The sequence below is a fragment of the Vombatus ursinus genome, unplaced genomic scaffold (genome assembly GCF_900497805.2).
Source record: "Vombatus ursinus unplaced genomic scaffold, bare-nosed wombat genome assembly UNPS02010193.1, whole genome shotgun sequence".
Lineage (NCBI taxonomy): Eukaryota > Metazoa > Chordata > Mammalia > Diprotodontia > Vombatidae > Vombatus > Vombatus ursinus.
Genome location: NW_020949971.1, coordinates 2,700,592 through 2,718,368, shown reverse-complemented (window position 1 = coordinate 2,718,368; position 17,777 = coordinate 2,700,592). Strand labels below are relative to the sequence as shown.

The following is a 17,777-nucleotide window of genomic DNA, read 5'->3' as shown; positions in this document are numbered from 1 at the left end:
TGCGCCTGGAGCTGCCCAGGAGGCTCCCGGGCGGTGCCGGGGCGCCCCGAGGCTGTCCCCGGACCCTCTCCAGCAGGGATGTACACGAGAAGGAGGGATGCGTCCGGCTGCCTCTGGCCCCAGCTGGTCTTCCCCCCGGCCCCTCCCGTTAGATGCTCCTTTACTCTGAGTCTTTGCACGGACACGAGGACCAGGTCTGGAGCCCTACTCGGGCAGCATCTGAACCCAGGGCCGCAGCGGGCCGAGCGGGGGCGGGGCATTGGGCGCCTCGGGCCTGGCCCGGGTCAGTTTCTCTTCTCTAGCTCCCTCCCTCCCTCCCTCCCTCCCTCCCTCCTTCGGTGGGCGGGGCCCAGCCTGGCTGGGCCAATGGTTTTGCGGCATTCCTTCTGGGCCCCGCCCCCCGCCCGGCCTGCGGCCCGGGCCGTACCATAGTCGCGGCAGCGGCGGGGGAGGCGGGTTGGACGTTGGACGGCCGCACGGGCAGGGGCGGCCGCTCGCTCGCGGGCATCGCTGCGGGGCTCCCCCGAACCATTCTGGGGTGGTGCGGTCCGGGGCGGGGCCTGGCTGCGGGGAGGGCCCGCCGTAAGGTGCAGACCCCGGGGCGCGTGGGGCAGGCGGGCAGGCCCGGGAGCGGCAGGCGCAAGAGCGGAAGGGCCGGCGGCGACGCAGTCATGCGGTTCCCGGAGCGCTTCCCCTGCGCCCTCCTGGCGGCGGCGGCCGTGGCCATGGCCTGCGTGCTGGCCCAGCGAGCGCCCCCGGTGAGGCACGCGCCGCGGGGGGGAGGGGACTCACCTGCGCCCGTGCTGCGGGCGGGCAGACTGAGGCCCACAGGGGGTCGCCACTCCCGGGGAGGCGGCCAGGGGCTCCGGGCTCCTTGGGGGTCGCCTCCTGCCCCCACCGCTGCTGCGCTCGAGGTGGGCAGCGATGACCACTGAGGCCGGCAGCAGGGCTCGGGTCTCCCTCCCCAGCTTGCCTGGGCTGCGCGGGCAGCGGCCACTGGTGCGCCCCACCGGACCCGGCTGACCGGCAGGACAGCTCCCCCAGGGGTGCACCCCCCGGTGCTCCACCTCCCCGTAGCCCGGGCAGTGGTGCCAGGCCGCACCCACGCCCGGCGAGAATTCCTCTCCTGAGCCCATTGGCCGTTTGGGCTGGGTGACTGGACTGGTCGGTCAGGACAGCGCCGGAGAGCCGACCCGGAGCCGGGCTAGGGCAGGAAGAGCTCGGATGCTAGACCCCGCGGGGGGAGGGGGGGCTCCAGAGCTGTCCGTGGTCCTGGCCGGGCCCTCCGCCTTCGCAGGGACAGGGGCAGATGTGGGCTTGGAAGGAGTCCAGACCCGGAGATCTTACCCCGAGGGCCCAGCTGTTTCCTTTGTGCTCCTGTGTATTCTATTTTGTGCATTTAAGTCAGGGTTCGGAGCAGGGGCAGACCTCCTGGGGCTGCGAGGAAAGGGTAAGCCCCTGCGGGAGGAGGGGTCTGATGCACCCCCGGGGAGAAAGACCTTTTAAAAACTGATGGGAATCAGGTGGGTGAAGGCTGAGGTTTTGGGGACACCCGTATGGTAGAAAGAACACTGAGTTTATAGTTGGAAGGCCTTAGGTGCGGCCTTGGAAGCCCGGGTCAAATCCTGCCTCCCCACTTCAAGCCTTTTTGACTTGGGGCAAGTCACTTCTCTGGACCTCGGTTTCCTCCTTTGTAGAATGAGGGGGTTGGACCAGATGACCCTGTGTGTGTGTGTGTGTGTGTGTGTGTGTGTGTGTAATGGGAGCATAGTGGCTTAGGACATGACCCAGCATGGCCTCCTGGCCCTCTGGGATGCTCGTCCTGCCCATCATGGAGTGCTGGGGCCGTCCTTTAAGGGCCTCTACCACCCCAGGGATGCACTCCTCGCCATCCTGGTCTTGCCTGGGGAGGGGGGAAGACATGCTGGTATTTGGAATATGCTTCTCTTCTATCTTATTGCTGACCGGCACCGATCACCCCCTGGACATTCTCCCCTGGAAGTCCTGAGAGTGTCTCAAGCTCAGCATGTCCAAAGTAGACATCACCACCTCTCCCCCCAAGCCCTCAGCTCTTCCTAACCTCCCTGCGTCTGTCGGAGACACCCCCCTTCTTGTTCCCAACCTCAGAGTCACCTGGACCTTGCACCTTCCTAACCCCGCCTGGCAACCAATCAGCAAGCTTTTATTTAATGCGGCTGGTGCCAGGTACTGGACTGGGCTCAGAGACCCAAAGGAGAGAGGAACTCGTGTGTGGGTATTTGGTGTGGATGTGTTCGGACACAAACACACACACACACAGACACACACACAGGTGGCATGGGGAGATAGAGACCTGATGGCCACCCCATCTCCAGGGCTGCCTCTAGAAGTTAGGGGGAGGGCCGTACCAGCCCTGTCAGCACCCTGGTGGCAGAGGGGCGCACAGGACACAGGACAGCCACGCCCGGGCACTCTCCTTTAATCTCCTTTGGACAAGAGGAGGATGGGGCCAGAGTGCTCTTTCTCTGCCACACAGCCAGGAGCTCTCAGAACCCAGGCCACGTTTCCTGATTGCCCTTGCTGGGAGGATGACAGCCCAGGCTGGTTATACCATAGGGACACCGAGGGCCCCTTGGTGACACTCCTTTGTAAACAAGTCCGGGAGGTTCTGCAGAGGAGTGAAGGTGCAGGACTAGGGCAGAGTGGAATGAGCTGGGCAGAGTCCTCTCTGCAGGGCTGCAGGGCCGGCTCCCCTGGATCTGGGGCTCTGGGCAGCTCTCCTGCAGGTCCCCGTCTGCAGGCGCAGCTCTGGTCGTCAGTGCACACACAGAGACCCCCTCACCGAGACGCTGCCACGAACAAGTGGCACTAGGTGGTCTAGTGCCCAGCTCTTTGGCATCAGCCTGCTCCTCTCTCATGGATCCATGGAACTTCTGGGTTTTTGTTTTTGATAAAGAAGCGTCTGAGCTATTAGCGACAGCCCTAGGGGGAAAGAGCCAAGCTGTCCTTCTCGAGAACAGGCAGGGAAACCCCCTATGGGGCCTCTAGACGTTTGGTTTGATATGTGGTGGATGGTATGGGCCCGACCGGCAGGATCGTGGTAGGCTGGCTGGTCTGCACTGAGGCCGGCACCAGAGGCAGGTTAGCTCTCTGCTGGTTGGCACTCTGTCAGTGGTTTCTGTACCCTAGTGGGCAAGGTCATTGTCAGAGAATTGGGTTAGAACCATGGCTGCCTGGCCCATGCCTAGGTCCCCATCAGAGGAAACACATGTTCTACAGATGAGCCGAGCTGCAGAGGAAACACCAGATCATTTAATGGGTCTCCAAGGCCTCAGTGGAGAAAGTGACCCATCATTCTGAAAGTGATGATTGATTGATTGGTAGGCAGGGCTTTGATGAGATCTCTAACATCTCATTCCTGGGTCTCTTTCTCTCCAGTCCACAGCCCCCAGGCCCTCACCAGCTATGTGCCAGGGTCTGTGCTGGGCACCTAAGATACGCAGACAAAATGAACAGGCCCTGCCCTCAAAGGGCTTACCTTTCTTTTCTTTTTTAACTAGAAAAAACATATTCATATATAAGTAAATACAAGGTAATGGGTGGGGAGAGGAGGTAGTAGAATCCGGGTGATCGAGGCCAAAAGACCTCCTTCAGGAGCTGAGGGTGGCTTGACCTGAATAATGTTCCCCCTCCTGAGTACCCTGGTCATTAGGTCTTGGGTGCCTGCCCCATCTGGGGAAGGACACTTAGAGGCCCACAGCCTGTCCAGAGGAGGGGCAGCCAGAGCACAGAGCATTTGGAGGCGCTGAGGGCGATTTGGACCCGAGAAGAGACAACAGCTGTTCCCAGGTGCCTGCCACCCAGGGCCGCCGAGAGGGCGGAAGCTTCTCGTGGGGTCCGCAAAGTTCAGGTGCGCTCTCCTGTCAGTCCTCAGTCTAGGCTCTAAAGCAGGAGCCGGTTTCTGGAAACATCTTTAGCTGGGTGTGTTTGTTAAGTGTCCTGAACACAAAATACATTCCCAGCCCAGAGAATCCTTCCAGAGCATGTCCTCTGCCATGGCCTTTGAAAAACCAGGGTCATCTCTGTAGCTCGTGAAGAGGGGGACTTTGTGGGGAACGATGCCTTCCCAAGGCGCCTGCACCCGAACCAGAGTCCGAGCAGCCTGGAGCCCTCCAAGGAGGGGGCTCACGCCTTCCTGCCACCCCCACCCAAGCCATCACCTTCTCTCCACTGCTCCTTGCTCTACCCTTTGGGACCAAGCAGACCAGTTGACTCTCTCTTCCCTATGACCATCGCCTTTCGGATACTCGGATACCGTGCTGTTCCTTCCGGGTTTTCTCTATTCCGAGCTAACCATCCCTCGCCGTCGTCTGGCATGTTCCCTGGTCTCTGTGCTGGCTCAGCCTCTTCTGACATTCCCTCTTGTCTGGCTTTCCTAAAGTGTGGTTCCCAGAATTGAGCCCAGGAGTCCAGATGTGGGTACCGCAGGGCCAAGGTCAGCTGGAGAGTTCACTCTTCCTCAGTGTGAGCTTTTTTGCTGGCCGTCTCAACTTGCAGATGCCTCTAAAACTCCAGTTGTTTTTTATGTGAACTGTTGTCTCACCATGGCTCTGCCATCTTGTATTTGTCAAGTAGATCCTTGGGATCTGAGCGTGACATCACACCCACATCCCTGTTAAATTTCATCTTGCTCAGTCGAGCCATCTCTCGGGTCTTGGGCCTGAGATCTGGTATCCTAGCTCTCCCTCCAGGTTATATGCCATCTACGAATGTGATAAACACGTCATCCATGCCTTTGTTCAAGCTGTTGGATAAAACGTTGGCCAGTCTCAGGTCAAGGGCTTCACGAGAGACCGCTGGTGAAAAATTCCAGGTGGAATTTTTATTGACCACTCTGAGTCTTCCGATCACTTCCAAATCCATCTCTCTGATTCAGTTAGACTTTTAAGTCGCTCACACCTCCCTATTTTATCCCCAAGCAAGGCATGACTGTCATCGTCAGATGAGTGACTGAAGTCCAAGGCCCTTGTTAGGTCCACAAAATTCCCCTGATCTACTGGTCCAGTTACTGGGTGAAATACAAGGCCAACTGCCGTGCTGGTTGTTGGTGATGACTGCTTCCCTCGTGTGCACTGGGGTTTTGCCCCCCGAAATTAAGCACACTGATTTCTCTCTGATTTCCAGACTGTATTCTCTTTGTTGAAAATGAAGTTTGGTTCTTGGCACCTCGGGCCCTTCTCCAAGGTTTCAAGAATCACGGACTGTGGTTCAGACTGCGACTGCCTGTTTTTTCCACTTGAGGGTGCAGTTCATCTGGCCCCAGTGGCTAGAACCCTTTGGGGCCGGCTGGATGGCTCCCCAAGTTATTTTTGGGATCCACTCACCGTTAGCTTGGGCAGCTAAGTGGTGCCATATGGATAGAGTGCCGGGCCTGGAGTCAGAAAGACTCATCTTCCTGAGTTCAAATGTGGCGTCAGACACTTCCTAGCATGTGACCTTGGGCAAGTGACTGCACCCTGTTTGCCTCAGTTTCCTCATCTGTCAAATGAGCTGGAGAAGGAAATGGCCAACCGCTCCAGTATCTCTACAAAGAAAACCCCAAATGGGGGCACAAAGGGTCGACACAACTGAGCAATCCCATTAGCCGCGTCCCAAGCTCGTTGTCCTTGGAAGACGGCCCTCGGGTCAGCCGTCTCCACACGGGGTCCCTCACCTTGTCCAGGCTCCAAGACAGTCCCCAGACTTCATTCCTGGGGCCGCCACCTCCGCCTCGGGGCTTCCTTCCTGGTCTTTTAAGCCTCAGACGTCTGCCCACACACACGTGGAGGGTCTGGCCTCTCCTTCCGTACTGGAGTCACAGGAGGGGTCAGCTGCTCGCCCCCGCCACGCGCACCCTCACTTCTCCTTCGGCCCAGCACAGTGCTTCTTCTCCCGACCACTTCCTGTTCCCCTCAAGGCCGGCGGCGCACAGATGGCTTATTGGCTGTCCTGTGGTTGGCAGAGCAGGCCGCTGCCGTCCGTAGAAACAGAGGCCCCCCTTGGTACCCTGGAGAGCCTTCCTAACCCAGTTTGTCGGTGGTTTCTGCAGCGCCGTGTCATGTCCTTCCCTCCTCCTGTCGAGGTGGTCCATCTGCCAGTAGTAGTAGTCTGCTTCTGTTTCTAGGGTGACTTAAGGTCTGCAGACACTTACAGATGTTATCTCATTCCCTTCTCACAGCTGTGCTCATTCCAGCCACCCTCATCTTGCAGATGAGGAAACTGAGGCAGGCTGAGGATAGGTGACTTGCACATTCACACGGCTGGGCTTTTCTGAGGCAGGATTTGAACTCAGATCTCTTTGCCCCCCAGGCCCAGGCTCTCTCTCCTGAACTCCCTCCTACTGCTTTGCCTCAGTGGAGCCTTCTGCCAGGGCTCTACCCTGTGTTTCTCTCCCCTTCAGTCTGCCTCCTCGCACTACCTGGCTGTGACTGGTGCTGGATACATTGACCTCCTGACCTCCAGCCACAGTCCGAGGCCATGGTGGCCGGTGGCTGGGCCCTCCTCCAGCTCGTGTTGGCCTGCTCCTGGCTGGCCTCCCAGCTTCCCCTCCTGTGTCAGGCCCCTGGGTGAGGTGAAGTCGGGGGCACAGCTTTTTCCCGGTGTAAGCTCTGAAGAGGCCTCTCAGCCCTGGGGCCTTGCTGGAGTGTTTGGTAACTGGCTGACATTCAAGTTCAAGTGCAGTTGAAAGACTCCTTTGGAACCTCAAAGTCTTTGAACCCAGAGGCATTGCAGCTGAACCTCTGGCCTTTGGGCTAAGCCCTGGAGCTTCCCACCTCCACACCTTTACTCTCTCCAGTCCTCAGTCTTTCCTTTCTCTATTGTATTCCTCACTCACTCTCTCTCTCTCTCTCTCTCTCTCTTTTTTTTACAATTTTTTTATTAATTTATTTTGATTTATCAACAATCACTTGAGTTTGAAATTTTTCTCCCCCTCCCTCCCCACCACCCTCCCCAAGACAGTGCGCAATCTGATATAGGCTATACATTTACATTCCTATTAAACATATTTTCACATTAGTGATGTTGTAAGGAAGAATTAGAACCAATAGAAAGAGGAAACAAAACAGAAGAAAAAATAGCAAATAATATGCTTCGATCTGCATTCAGACTCCATAGTTCTTTCTCTGGACGTGAACAGCATTTTCCATCATGAGGCCTTTGGAGATGTCTTAGATCCTTGCATTGCTGAGAAGGGCTAAGTCTATCAATGCTAGTCATCACACACCGTGGCTGTCACTGTGTACAACGTTCTCCTGGTTCTGCTCACTTCACTCAGCATCAGTCCATACGAGTCTTTCCAGGTTTTTCTGAAGTCTGCCTGCTCATCATTTCTTATAGCACACTGGTATTCGATTACATTCATATACCAAAACTTGTTCAGCCATTCCCCAATTGATGGACATCCTCTCAGTTTCTAGTTCTTTGCCACCACAAAAAGAGCTGCTATGAATATTTTTGTACATGTGGGTCCTTTTCCCATTTGTGTGATCTGTTTGGGATACAGCCCTAGAAGTGCTATTGCTGGGTCAAAGGGTATGCACATTTTTATAGCCCTTTGGGCATAGTTCCAAATTGCTCTCCAAAATGGTTGTATCATTTCACAGCTCTACCAACAATGCATTAGTGTTCCAATTTTCCCACATCTTCTCCAACGTTTATTGTCCTGTTTTGTCATGTTGGCCAATCTGATAGGTGTGATGTGGTGCCTCAGAGTCATTTTGATTTGCACTTCTCTAATCAATAGTGATTTAGAGCATTTTTTCATATGACTATAGATGGCTTTAACTTCTTCATCGGAGAACTGCCTGTTCATATCCTTTGACCATTTATCAATTGGGGAATGACTTGGATTCTTATAAATTTGACTTAATTCTCTATATATTTTAGAAATGAGGCCCTTATCAGAGACAGTGGTTGTAAAAATTCCCAATTTTCTACCTTCCTTCTAATCTTGGTTGCATTGGTTTTGTTTGTGCAAAAACTTTTCAATTTAACGTAATCAAAGTTACCCGTTTTGCTTTTCTTAATGTTCTCTATCTCCTGTTTGGTCATGAATTCTTCTGTTCTCCATAGATCTGATAGGTAAACTATTCCTTGCTCTCCCATTTTGCTTATAGTATCAGCCTTTATATCTAAATCGTGTACCCATTTTGACTTTATTTTGATATATGGTGTGAGATTTTGGTCTATGCCTAGTTTCTGCCATACTCTTCCAGTTTTCCCAGCAATTTTTTTTCAAAGAGTAGGTTCTTATCCCAGAAGCTGAGATCTTTGGGTTTATCAAATAATAGATTACTATAGTCATTGACTACTGTGTCTTGCATACTTACCCTATTCCACTGATCCACCACTCTGTTTCTTAGCCAGTACTAAGCAGTTTTGGTGATTGCTGCTTTATAATACAATTTAAGATCTGGAATGGTTAGGCCACCTTCCCCTGCATTTCTTTTCATTAGTTCCCTTGATATTCTGGACCTTTTATTATTCCAAATGAATCTCATTATTATTTTTTCTAACTCTATAAAATAATTTTTTGGTAGTTTGATTGGTGTGGCACTGAATAAGTGAATTAACTTAGGTAGAATTGTCATTTTTATTATATTAGCTCGGCCTACCCATGAGCAACTGATGTTTTTCCAGTTATTTAGATCTGACTTTATTGGTGTGAAAAGTGTTTTGTAATTCTCACTCTCTTTTAAAGGGTAAGTCGGGGACAGCTGGGTGGCACAGCGGATAGAGCACCAGCCCTGGAGACAGGAGGACCTGAGTTCAGATTGGGCCTCAAACACATAATACTCACTAGCTGTGTGTCTCTGGGCAAGTCACTTAACCCCAATTGCTTCACACACAAAAATAATAATAATAATAAAGGGTAAATCGGAGCACAGAATTGCAGGAGACCCCAGAAGACATCTGGCCCAACTTTAGGGATCCCTTCTGCCACTTCCCCAGCCCCCCAGACTCCGCTTGAAGACTTGTAGCCACGGGGAGCTCACTACCTCACAAGGGCAGCTCGGATTGTCCCACGGTGACGTGTTCCTTGGAGCTGTGGGCCTCTCTGGCGCATAGAACTCACAGGAATGCACCGAATATTAGTGTCTGTGGCTTGTCCTGTGCCCTGCGCTGACAGTCATCAAGGCAATGCCCCGGCCTCCTGCCTGGCGCTTAGCGTCTGTTGACAGCTGTAGAAAAAGGAGGTTAAGCCTTAGAGGGGGAAGGAAGGGGAGCCCCGGAGTGTTCCAGGCAGCCGGTGAAGGAGGTGTCAGGTGGTCTCTACCTTCCACTCCAATTTTGCTAAAAACCCTCCAGAGATAGTTTGGGAAGAAAATTCCATCCTGGCCAATCCAGGGGAGCAGAATGCCAGTGCCCAGTGGCAGGTGCGCTTTCTGGTCACTGCAGAGTGGCCTTTGCCATGCCATGTCCATTGGAGGGGGCACGATGAGCCAGGGTCTAGGTGCTGAGCTTGGACTCTAGGACCTGGGTTCTAATCTAGCTTCTGACACTTTCCGTGTGACCTTGGGCAAGGTGATGGGGCTCTCCTTTGGATAATGAGAGGGGACCTCAAAGGGCCCTTCCGTCTGTAACCCCCGGGGTCACAGGCTCAGCCTTGCAGAGTGAAGCAGGGAAGGCAGGGCCCTGGGGAGACTGAGTCATGTAGTCCCAAAGTTTGGGTGCCTGTGAGTCCCTGAGGCTGTTGCGGGGCTGACCGTGGCAAGAGAGCCTCACCTCGCGGACCAGTCACATGGGACCTCACCTATAAAATGGGACCAAAGTATTGGCAGTACTTCCTTGCATGGTTTTAGGGAAGGAACGCTTTGTACGCAGTGACGCGTAAATGTGTGCGGTCGCTAAGCGTCCTGTGATTTATATCTCCCACCCCTCCGCCTGCCAAAAGAAAAGGAGATGAGGAATGTGTTGTTCAGTCATTCTTCTGTCGTGTCTGACTCTCCGTGACCCCATTTGGAGTTGTCTCGGCAAAGACACTGGAGCGCATGTGACAGATGAGGAAACTGAGGCAGCGGGGCGAAGTGACCCGGCCAGGGTCACACAGCTAGGAGGTGCCTGAGGCCGGGTGAGGCTTCCAGACTCCAGGCCAGCCTGTATCCTTGCACCACCCGCTGCCCCTCAGGAACTTGTAATTGCCCCTGTTTCATGCCTCCGCTTCCGGCTCTGCTGGGCTCTGACCTCTCCCCTAGCCAGAACTCTGGCCAGATCTGGCCCTCCACCCCGGGCCTCTCCCCATCAGTAGCACTTCCCCCTCTGGCAGGCCGGGTCTCTGGGGGTCCCGCAAGCGCATTGGGCATTTTGGAGATCCCAGCCTGGGTAAAGCGCTTGGGCCGAGATAAAAATCATTGTGGAAACCCAGCCAGCCTCCTGCCGCCCTCCGTAGCGTAGGCATTTGATAATTATTAGCTTGAATCAGCGGCCCCTCCCTCTGTGCCTGTAAGGGGGGAGGGTGGAAGGTGGAAGGTGGGGCACCCCGACCCAAGGTCAGGAGGTGCATCTCAGCCCAAGTCTTAGGGAGCGCTCTGGGGATGAGGTTGGGCCCGGGGTAGATGGCTGAAACAGGAGAGGAATGAATGGCCCCGGAATGGAGGAGCTAAGAGCCAGTGGTTTAGAGGGGGGGCCAGTCACCAGACTTCCCACATGGGGGGAGAAGGGAGCGGGCAGTCAGCCAGTCCTTCCTGGGAGCTCGGAGCTCTAAGTGTCTGAGGCCAGATTTGAACCCATGAGGAGGAGGAGTCTTCTGAGTCCAGGCCTGGTTCTCTGCCATTGCAGTACCACTTAACGTGGATGGTGGGAAGGAGTGCGGAGGAGGGGCACTAGGAAACGGATAGATTTCCTGTTTGGTCCGGGGCTGGTGGCTGTGCCAAGAAGCATTTCCTTCCTCGCTCCTTCTCTGGGACCACCTCCTAGAACACAGCCCAGGACTCTGTCCTCTAAAACATCCGGGGCAGAATGTGGGCCAGTCCAGTCAAGAATCCCCAAGAATCCCAGCGTCTTCTGAGATTCCCCTTGTTGGCAGCCTCTCTGTGGGTCACATTCTGAGTATCCTGAGTTAGAAGGGACCTGGTGGGTTTGAATCCCACTGAAGGAGAAAAGTACTAGACTTGAGACCCAGCCTCAGTTTCCTCATCTGTAAATGGGGCTGACCCTGCTTGGAGTCCTTAGTAGTTCACAGGGTCATCATCTGGAGGGCATGTAAATCACGCTGCCAACCTTGAGATAAACATCTGCTGGAGTGATTGTGGGGGCTGTGGCAGAGCAGAAGGAGCTTTCTCACCCAGCTTATAGAACCCGAGAATTCTCGGCCGGAAGAGGTCTAAGAGGGACTCTAGTCTAGGAATCGAGATCTGAACCCAGCTCCTGGTCCCTCAGCCACCATAACCCACTAAAACTGGGGAGGTGGGAGAGGACTGGCTGTCCAAGGCAGTCCTGTTAGAAAGATGAAAAGCACTTGGAGCACTTGATCCTTGTGTACTGCCTAGTAAAGGAAAACGGGTGGGGCCGGGCGGGGCCAGCAGGGAATGGTAGGGAATGAGCTGTCTTCTGGACCGGAGACTGCAGCCCAGGCCGGGAAGAGCTGTCTCCAGGCCTCACCTCTGACCCCTTGGGCTGTGACTCTGGCTCCCCAGAGGGAGGGGAGTTCCCTATGCCAATAAATACAGGTCCAACAACAGTCCCTCTAAGAAACCAAACTGTGGCGAATGTTGTTAGTTCTGTTTGTTTGTTTGTTTGTTTGACTGCTGGCTTTTCTTCCTGGAGCTGGTCCTTATGTTTTTGTTTCCTGGTTGGCTCAGCCTAGCTGGGGAAGGTGGGCGGGGGATGTTCTGACATCTTGTGTTTCACTGATAGTCACTTTAGTATCTTTGAAATCACGTTTTTCAGTTGTGTCCAACTCTTCATGACCCCATGAGAGGTTGTCTTGGCAGAGATACTGGAGGGGTATGCCGTGTCCTTCTTCAGCTCATTTGACAGATGAGGAAACTGAGGCACACAGGCTTGAGTGACTTGCCCAGGGTCACACAGCCAGAAAATGTCTGACGCCAGATTTGATGAGCCATCCTGACTCCGGACCTGGTGCTCTATCCACTGCACCACCTAGCTGAAATTTAAAAAAAGAGTAATCGTCCAAATAGTGCCTTATATACGCTATCTCACTTGAACCTCATAACAGCCCTAGGAGATATTATTATCCCCCTTTTGCATATAAGGAACCTGAAGCAGGCCAGGTCAGTGACTTGCCCAGGGTCAGAGGGCTAAACTCAGCTCTTCCTGACTTTGGCCTCTCATTCTAACCGCTACACCACCCAGCTGTACTTGTCCAGGCGGATCTTGGTAGGAGGGAAGGGCTTACATTCTGGCCATCTGTTCAGGGAGCCGATGGGAGGTCTGTTCTGAAACAATGTTTTCTTTTTTGACAGTGGACAGAGGATTGCAGAAAATCCACCTACCCTCCTTCTGGGCCCACGTGAGTAAAGCAGCGCTGTCTTTGGTCTTTGTGTGATTTCCCCTCTCGTGGCAGAGGGAGTCGGGAATGGGCCTTGCAGTCAGGAGGGCCGGGCTTCCCAGGCTGCCTCACATTTTGAGCTGTGAACCGCTCTTTGCCCTAAGTCCCTCCTCTGTAAAATGAGGGGAATGGGCTCCGGGGTCTCCGAGGTCAGGCTCCAAATACCTGATCCTGTGAATCTTGGGGTCCTGTCACTGATCCATGCCCCAGATATCTCAGGGAAAGGAAACGGTGTTAGCAAGGAAGGCCTATTTCCCCATCCACACTTGAGAGCGAGCACCCTTCCGTCCATTCTAGAACAAGAGCCAGAGCACAATGCCTGATGGTGACGGCAGGAATTGGAAAAACCCACCCGATGCTCATTTCCGGGCCTGGCCAGGGCATGGGGCCTGCAGGCAGTGAGGGGAGCCCCAGCCAGAGCAGAAGAGGGCCATTGGGGGGTCTGTGCATTCAGCAGTGGGGTGGCAGGGGAGGGCCAGGCCTCCCTCCCTGGTGTCTCACACAGGAGCCTCATTGCCCACCTGGGCCCAGGCTTGTGGATTGCGAGCAACAAGGCGCCATCCCTTCCCTTCATCTCTGCATCCCTCTTGGCATACTCTCAGGTCACAGGAAACCCTGGCTGTAGCCGCTGGCAGACCCTGCCCCAGTGGGAGTGGGCTGGAATCAGCCTTCACGCCCTGCAGAGAAATCGCCATCACCTCCTGGACAGGCTGCCATGCAGAGGGGGTCAGTCACCTTGCGGAGGGTCCCGTACCAGGCCCTGGTGGGGCTTGCCAAAGAGGTGGCCCTCTAGCACACGATCAGGGCAGGGGAGGCCTCAGAAGAGCGAGGTGTGAGAGCTGAGGGGAATCGGGGGGGATTCCTGGAGGAGGAGGGCTTTCGATGGTGAGCAGCAAGTCCCAGGCTAATACGGGATGGCCCGGTGAGCGGGCAGCAGCCAGCTTATGGTCACCTCGTTCCCCTGTCCCCTTGTGTGGGCCAGCTTCCCCAGGACCCCCTCCGTCTTGGGCTTCAACGTTCTCTAAATGGTCAAAAACTGATGGGCTCTCTGATCAGGGGATGGCTATGACCAGGCCAGTACACGGGACAAGTTTTCTATTAACAGTGTGAAGGATGGGATGGAGGCACTGAGCTCAGCGCCTGGCACCGAGTAGGCACTTAGTGAGTGACTGGGGCGGGCAGAGCGGAGGAGCGATCTTCTCCTGCCGCATCTGCCTGCCCGAGGATGCCGCTTCGGAAGCTGAGAGGAAGGGGCAGACAGACAGACATCCTAGGCCAAGGCAGCAGCCCTTTGCCAAAACAAATTCGATCTGAGAAGGGCAGGGAGCAGAGGGAGGGCAAGGGCAGAGGCAGAGGCCGTGCCTGGCTTCTAAATGTGGAAGCCCTGTGAACAGAGAGGCCACAGATGGGGACGGTGACAGCAGGATGCAGGAGCAGGGCTCGGGGAGAGCTCGGTTTAAGACACGAGAATGTAGGCTCCGGAAGGTGCCTGAGAGACCAGCTCAGCGCGGAACATCCAGGTGGGGACACCCCGTAGACGGGCGAGGCGCCGAGGGAGGGGGCCGACCTGGGCAGGCAGGGAACCCCGTTCCCTCCAATGAGGTGAAGCTCGGGGAATGAACGAGATTGCCAAGGGAGGGGGTAGAGAAGAGCTCGGGGGATGGGCGGTCTCTTAGGAGCCAGTCCTGCGTGACAGGGACGGTCCCCACACGTCACAAAGTTACGTGGGTCGCCGGCCTCCCCGTATGGTGCGGCTTAACGCCACATTCCCTGAACTTAAGGCTGAGCCAGGGCTCATCAGTTACTGAAGCTGCAGCCTCTTTCTTGTTAATCAGTTCGTCAGAGCTCTCACTCCATTTCATCAAATTATTATTATTAATATGACCAGATGTATTAAAATAAGTGACTATATGACTTGTTAACAGTGAAATCAATGATAAAACAGCAGGTGTGGACGATATTTTGGCCGTGAGATGACCGCAGCCAGAGTCCCCTCTGGTGATTCTGTTATGGCGTCTTCACGCCTCAGAATGGTTCTGCACAACCTTCTTCATTCAGGACGACAAGCAAAGTCCTGGAGGAATTCTCTTTGTCCTCTTTAGCAAATTAAGCTTAGTTAGAGCAGTTCTATCTGGAAAGAAGGCCTCTCTCTCATTCCTTGGTGGGGTTTTGTTTTTTTCTGTCTTCTCTAACCTTGACAGGTTTTTCTCCAGCCACCACACAGTCTTTCCAAACTGACAGTTAAAAGCCTCCTGTACTAGCTCTGGGAATGAGGTGAGGGTCCATTTGGCTGCTCTGTCTCATTACCCTGTTCTAGGGAAGACAAGGGCAATTGCAGTTGCAAGAGAGCAGGGGCCTTACCCCCGGGGAAAGAGCTGAGCACAGACCAGGAGGGCAGTGACCAGACCTCTCCCTGGATCACGGCACATTAGAAGCAACAAAAAGTTATAGGCCCCTAGACTGTGCCACAAAGCGGCAACAGCTCAGGCCAGACATCCCCCAGATGTGAGCAGAGCCCAATACTCACAAAACGCAAAGTCAATAAGCAGGCTGGAAGAGTGAGCAGACAAAGAACCCAGTCGTGAAGAGCTACTCTGGGGAAACTTCAAGACACAGACTCAGAAGACAATAACTTGAAACCATCTACGGGCAAAGCCTCAAAGAAAAATGCAGATTGGAGACATACCCAGCAAGAATTCCTAGAAGAGCTGAATAAAGAGATAAAGAGGGGAAATCATTGTAAATATCAACTAAGAACATGAGGAAAATAAGAACAAGATGAAAAATTGGGAAAAGAAAACTATGTTAAAAATTATGAAAAGAGAACAGCTTGGTAAAAGGGACAAATACTAAAGAAAATAATTTCTTAAAAATCAGAGTTTGCCAAATGATAAAAGAGGTACCAAAAAATACTGAAGAAAATAAGCCCTTAAAAATTAGAATAGGTCAAATGGAAGCCAATGACTTCATGAGACATTAAGAAACAATAACAAAGTCAAAGACTGAAAAAATAGGGGGGGTAAATGTGAAATATTCCCTAGAAGAAACAACTGACCTGGAAAATAGATTGAAGACAAATAATTTAAGAATTTTTGGACTACCTGAAAGCCAGGATCAAAACAAGAGCCTTAACATCATATTTCAGGAAATTATAAAAGGAAACAGCCCAGATATCATACAACCAGGGAGCAAAGTAGAAATTAAAGGAATCCACCGGTCACCTGAAAGAGATCCTAAAATGAAAATTCCAGGAATATTATAGCCAAATTCCAGAGCTCCCAGGTCAAAGAGAAAATACTGCAAGCAGCCAGACAGAAAGCATTCAAGTACTGTGGAGCCAGAGTCAGGATCACACAAGATTTAGCAGCTACCACATTAAAGGAGCAGAGAGCTTGGAATATGATATTTAGAAGGCAAATGAGGTAGGATTACAACCAAGAATAACCTGTCCATCAAAATTGAGTATAATCTTTCAGGGAAGAAAATGGACATTTAATAAAAAAGAAAATTTTCAAGTATTCCTGATGAATACAAAAGTTGACATTCAAACACGAAACATAACCCCTCAGAATTTCTATCATCATGGCAGTTAGAAAGAGTCTATATGGAAAGATAACATAGGTATGAATGTATGAGGTTGGGATGATCTCAAAAGAATGAAAGAGTGAGAAGGAAGGATTCACTGGGAGAAAGAGGAAGGGAGAGGAAGAATGGGGGACATCTTACATAAAAGAGGCTTGTGAGGAAGAATTTGTACAATGGAAGGTACAGTGGTGGGGGGAGTAGGGGACAACGTTTGAATTCCATCCTCATCTGAACAGGTTTTCAGAGATGGAAGAACAGACACACACACACACACACACACACACACATGGAAGTAGGAGGGGGATGGGCTCAGAGAAAGGTTGGGGGCTGAGAGGGAGGATGGATTAAAGGAGGCAGTGGTCAGAAACAAAACAGTCGTTTTACACAGTTAGCAATCATAACTCTGGATGTGAATGGGATGAGTGGACACAGGTAGCAGAAGGGGCCAGAAATCAAAATTCCATAATATGTTGTTTACAAGAAACATACTTGAAACAGACAGACACAGTAGAGTTAAAATAAGGGGCTAGAGTAGAATCTTCTGTGTTTCAGCTGAAGTAAAGAAGGCACAGGTAGCAATCATGATCTCAGGCAAAGCACAAGCAAAAATAGATCTGATTAAAGGAGATGATCAGGGAAACTGTATTTTGCTAAAAGGTACCATAGACAATTAATTAATATCAGTACTGAATATGTATGCACCAAATGGCATAGCATCCAAATTCTTGAAGGAAAAGTTAGATGAATTACTGGAGGAAATAGAGAGTGAAACTATACTAGTGGAGGACCTCAATTTACCCCTCTCAGATGTAGATAAATCTAAACATAAAACAAACAAGAAATCACGTACCCATTTTAACCTTCTCTTGGTGTATTTGGTATGAGATAGTGGTCTGTACCTAGTTTCTGCCACACTGCTTTCCAGTTTTCCCAGAAATGTTTGTCAGATAGACTTGTCATTTTTATTATATTGGCTCAGTCTACCCATGAGCAATTAATATTTCTCCAGTTTAGTTCTGTCTTTATTTGTTTTATTCAGTTAACTTTTATAGCTTCATATACTTTTGTTGCTTTTTCCCAATATATTTTTATTTCATTAAATCTCAATTACATTTAAAAAAATCTGACATTCATTTTTTCAGATTTTGAGTTCCATATTCTCTCCTTCCCTCCCCCCAGCCCCCTCCTTGAGAAGGCAAGCACTTTGATCTAGATTACACATCTGAGGTCATGCAAAACATTTTCATGTTGACCATGGTGCAAAAGAAAGCACAGACTGAAAAAAAAAACAAGAAAAATAAAGTTTACAAAGTATGCTTTGATCTGCATTCAGACTCTGTCAGTCTTTTTCAGGAGCTGAATCGAGTTCTTCATCTTGGAATTGTCTTGGTTCATTATATTCGTCAGAGTAGCTCAGCCATTCATGGTGAATCGCTGTACAACACTGCTGTTACTACATGCAGTACTTTCCTGGCTCTGCTCGCTTCTCTTTGCATGCATCCTTGGACTTTAATGAGTGATTCGTGTGCTTCTGTTGCAGGTACAGAGGTCCGGTGCCGTGGTACACCATCAATCTTGACTTACCCCCGTACAAGCGATGGCACGAGGTCATCACAGACATGTCACCAGGGGTATGAGAGAACCTTCCGCTTCTCCCTAACAG

General features: G+C 52.1%; 1 protein-coding gene across 1 annotated transcript in view; it reads left to right on the top strand.

Moving 5' to 3' along the window:
- Positions 1–656: 656 nt before the first annotated feature.
- The window catches only part of ASAH1 (N-acylsphingosine amidohydrolase 1), a 30,365-nt gene continuing 13,244 nt past the window's right edge, over positions 657–17,777 (top strand). Inside the window, exons 1-3 of the mRNA XM_027853707.1 lie at positions 657–758; positions 12,444–12,490; positions 17,655–17,745. Coding sequence (XP_027709508.1) covers positions 672–758; positions 12,444–12,490; positions 17,655–17,745 — 225 coding nt within the window. The 5' untranslated portion in view covers positions 657–671. The remainder of the gene's footprint in view (positions 759–12,443; positions 12,491–17,654; positions 17,746–17,777) is intronic.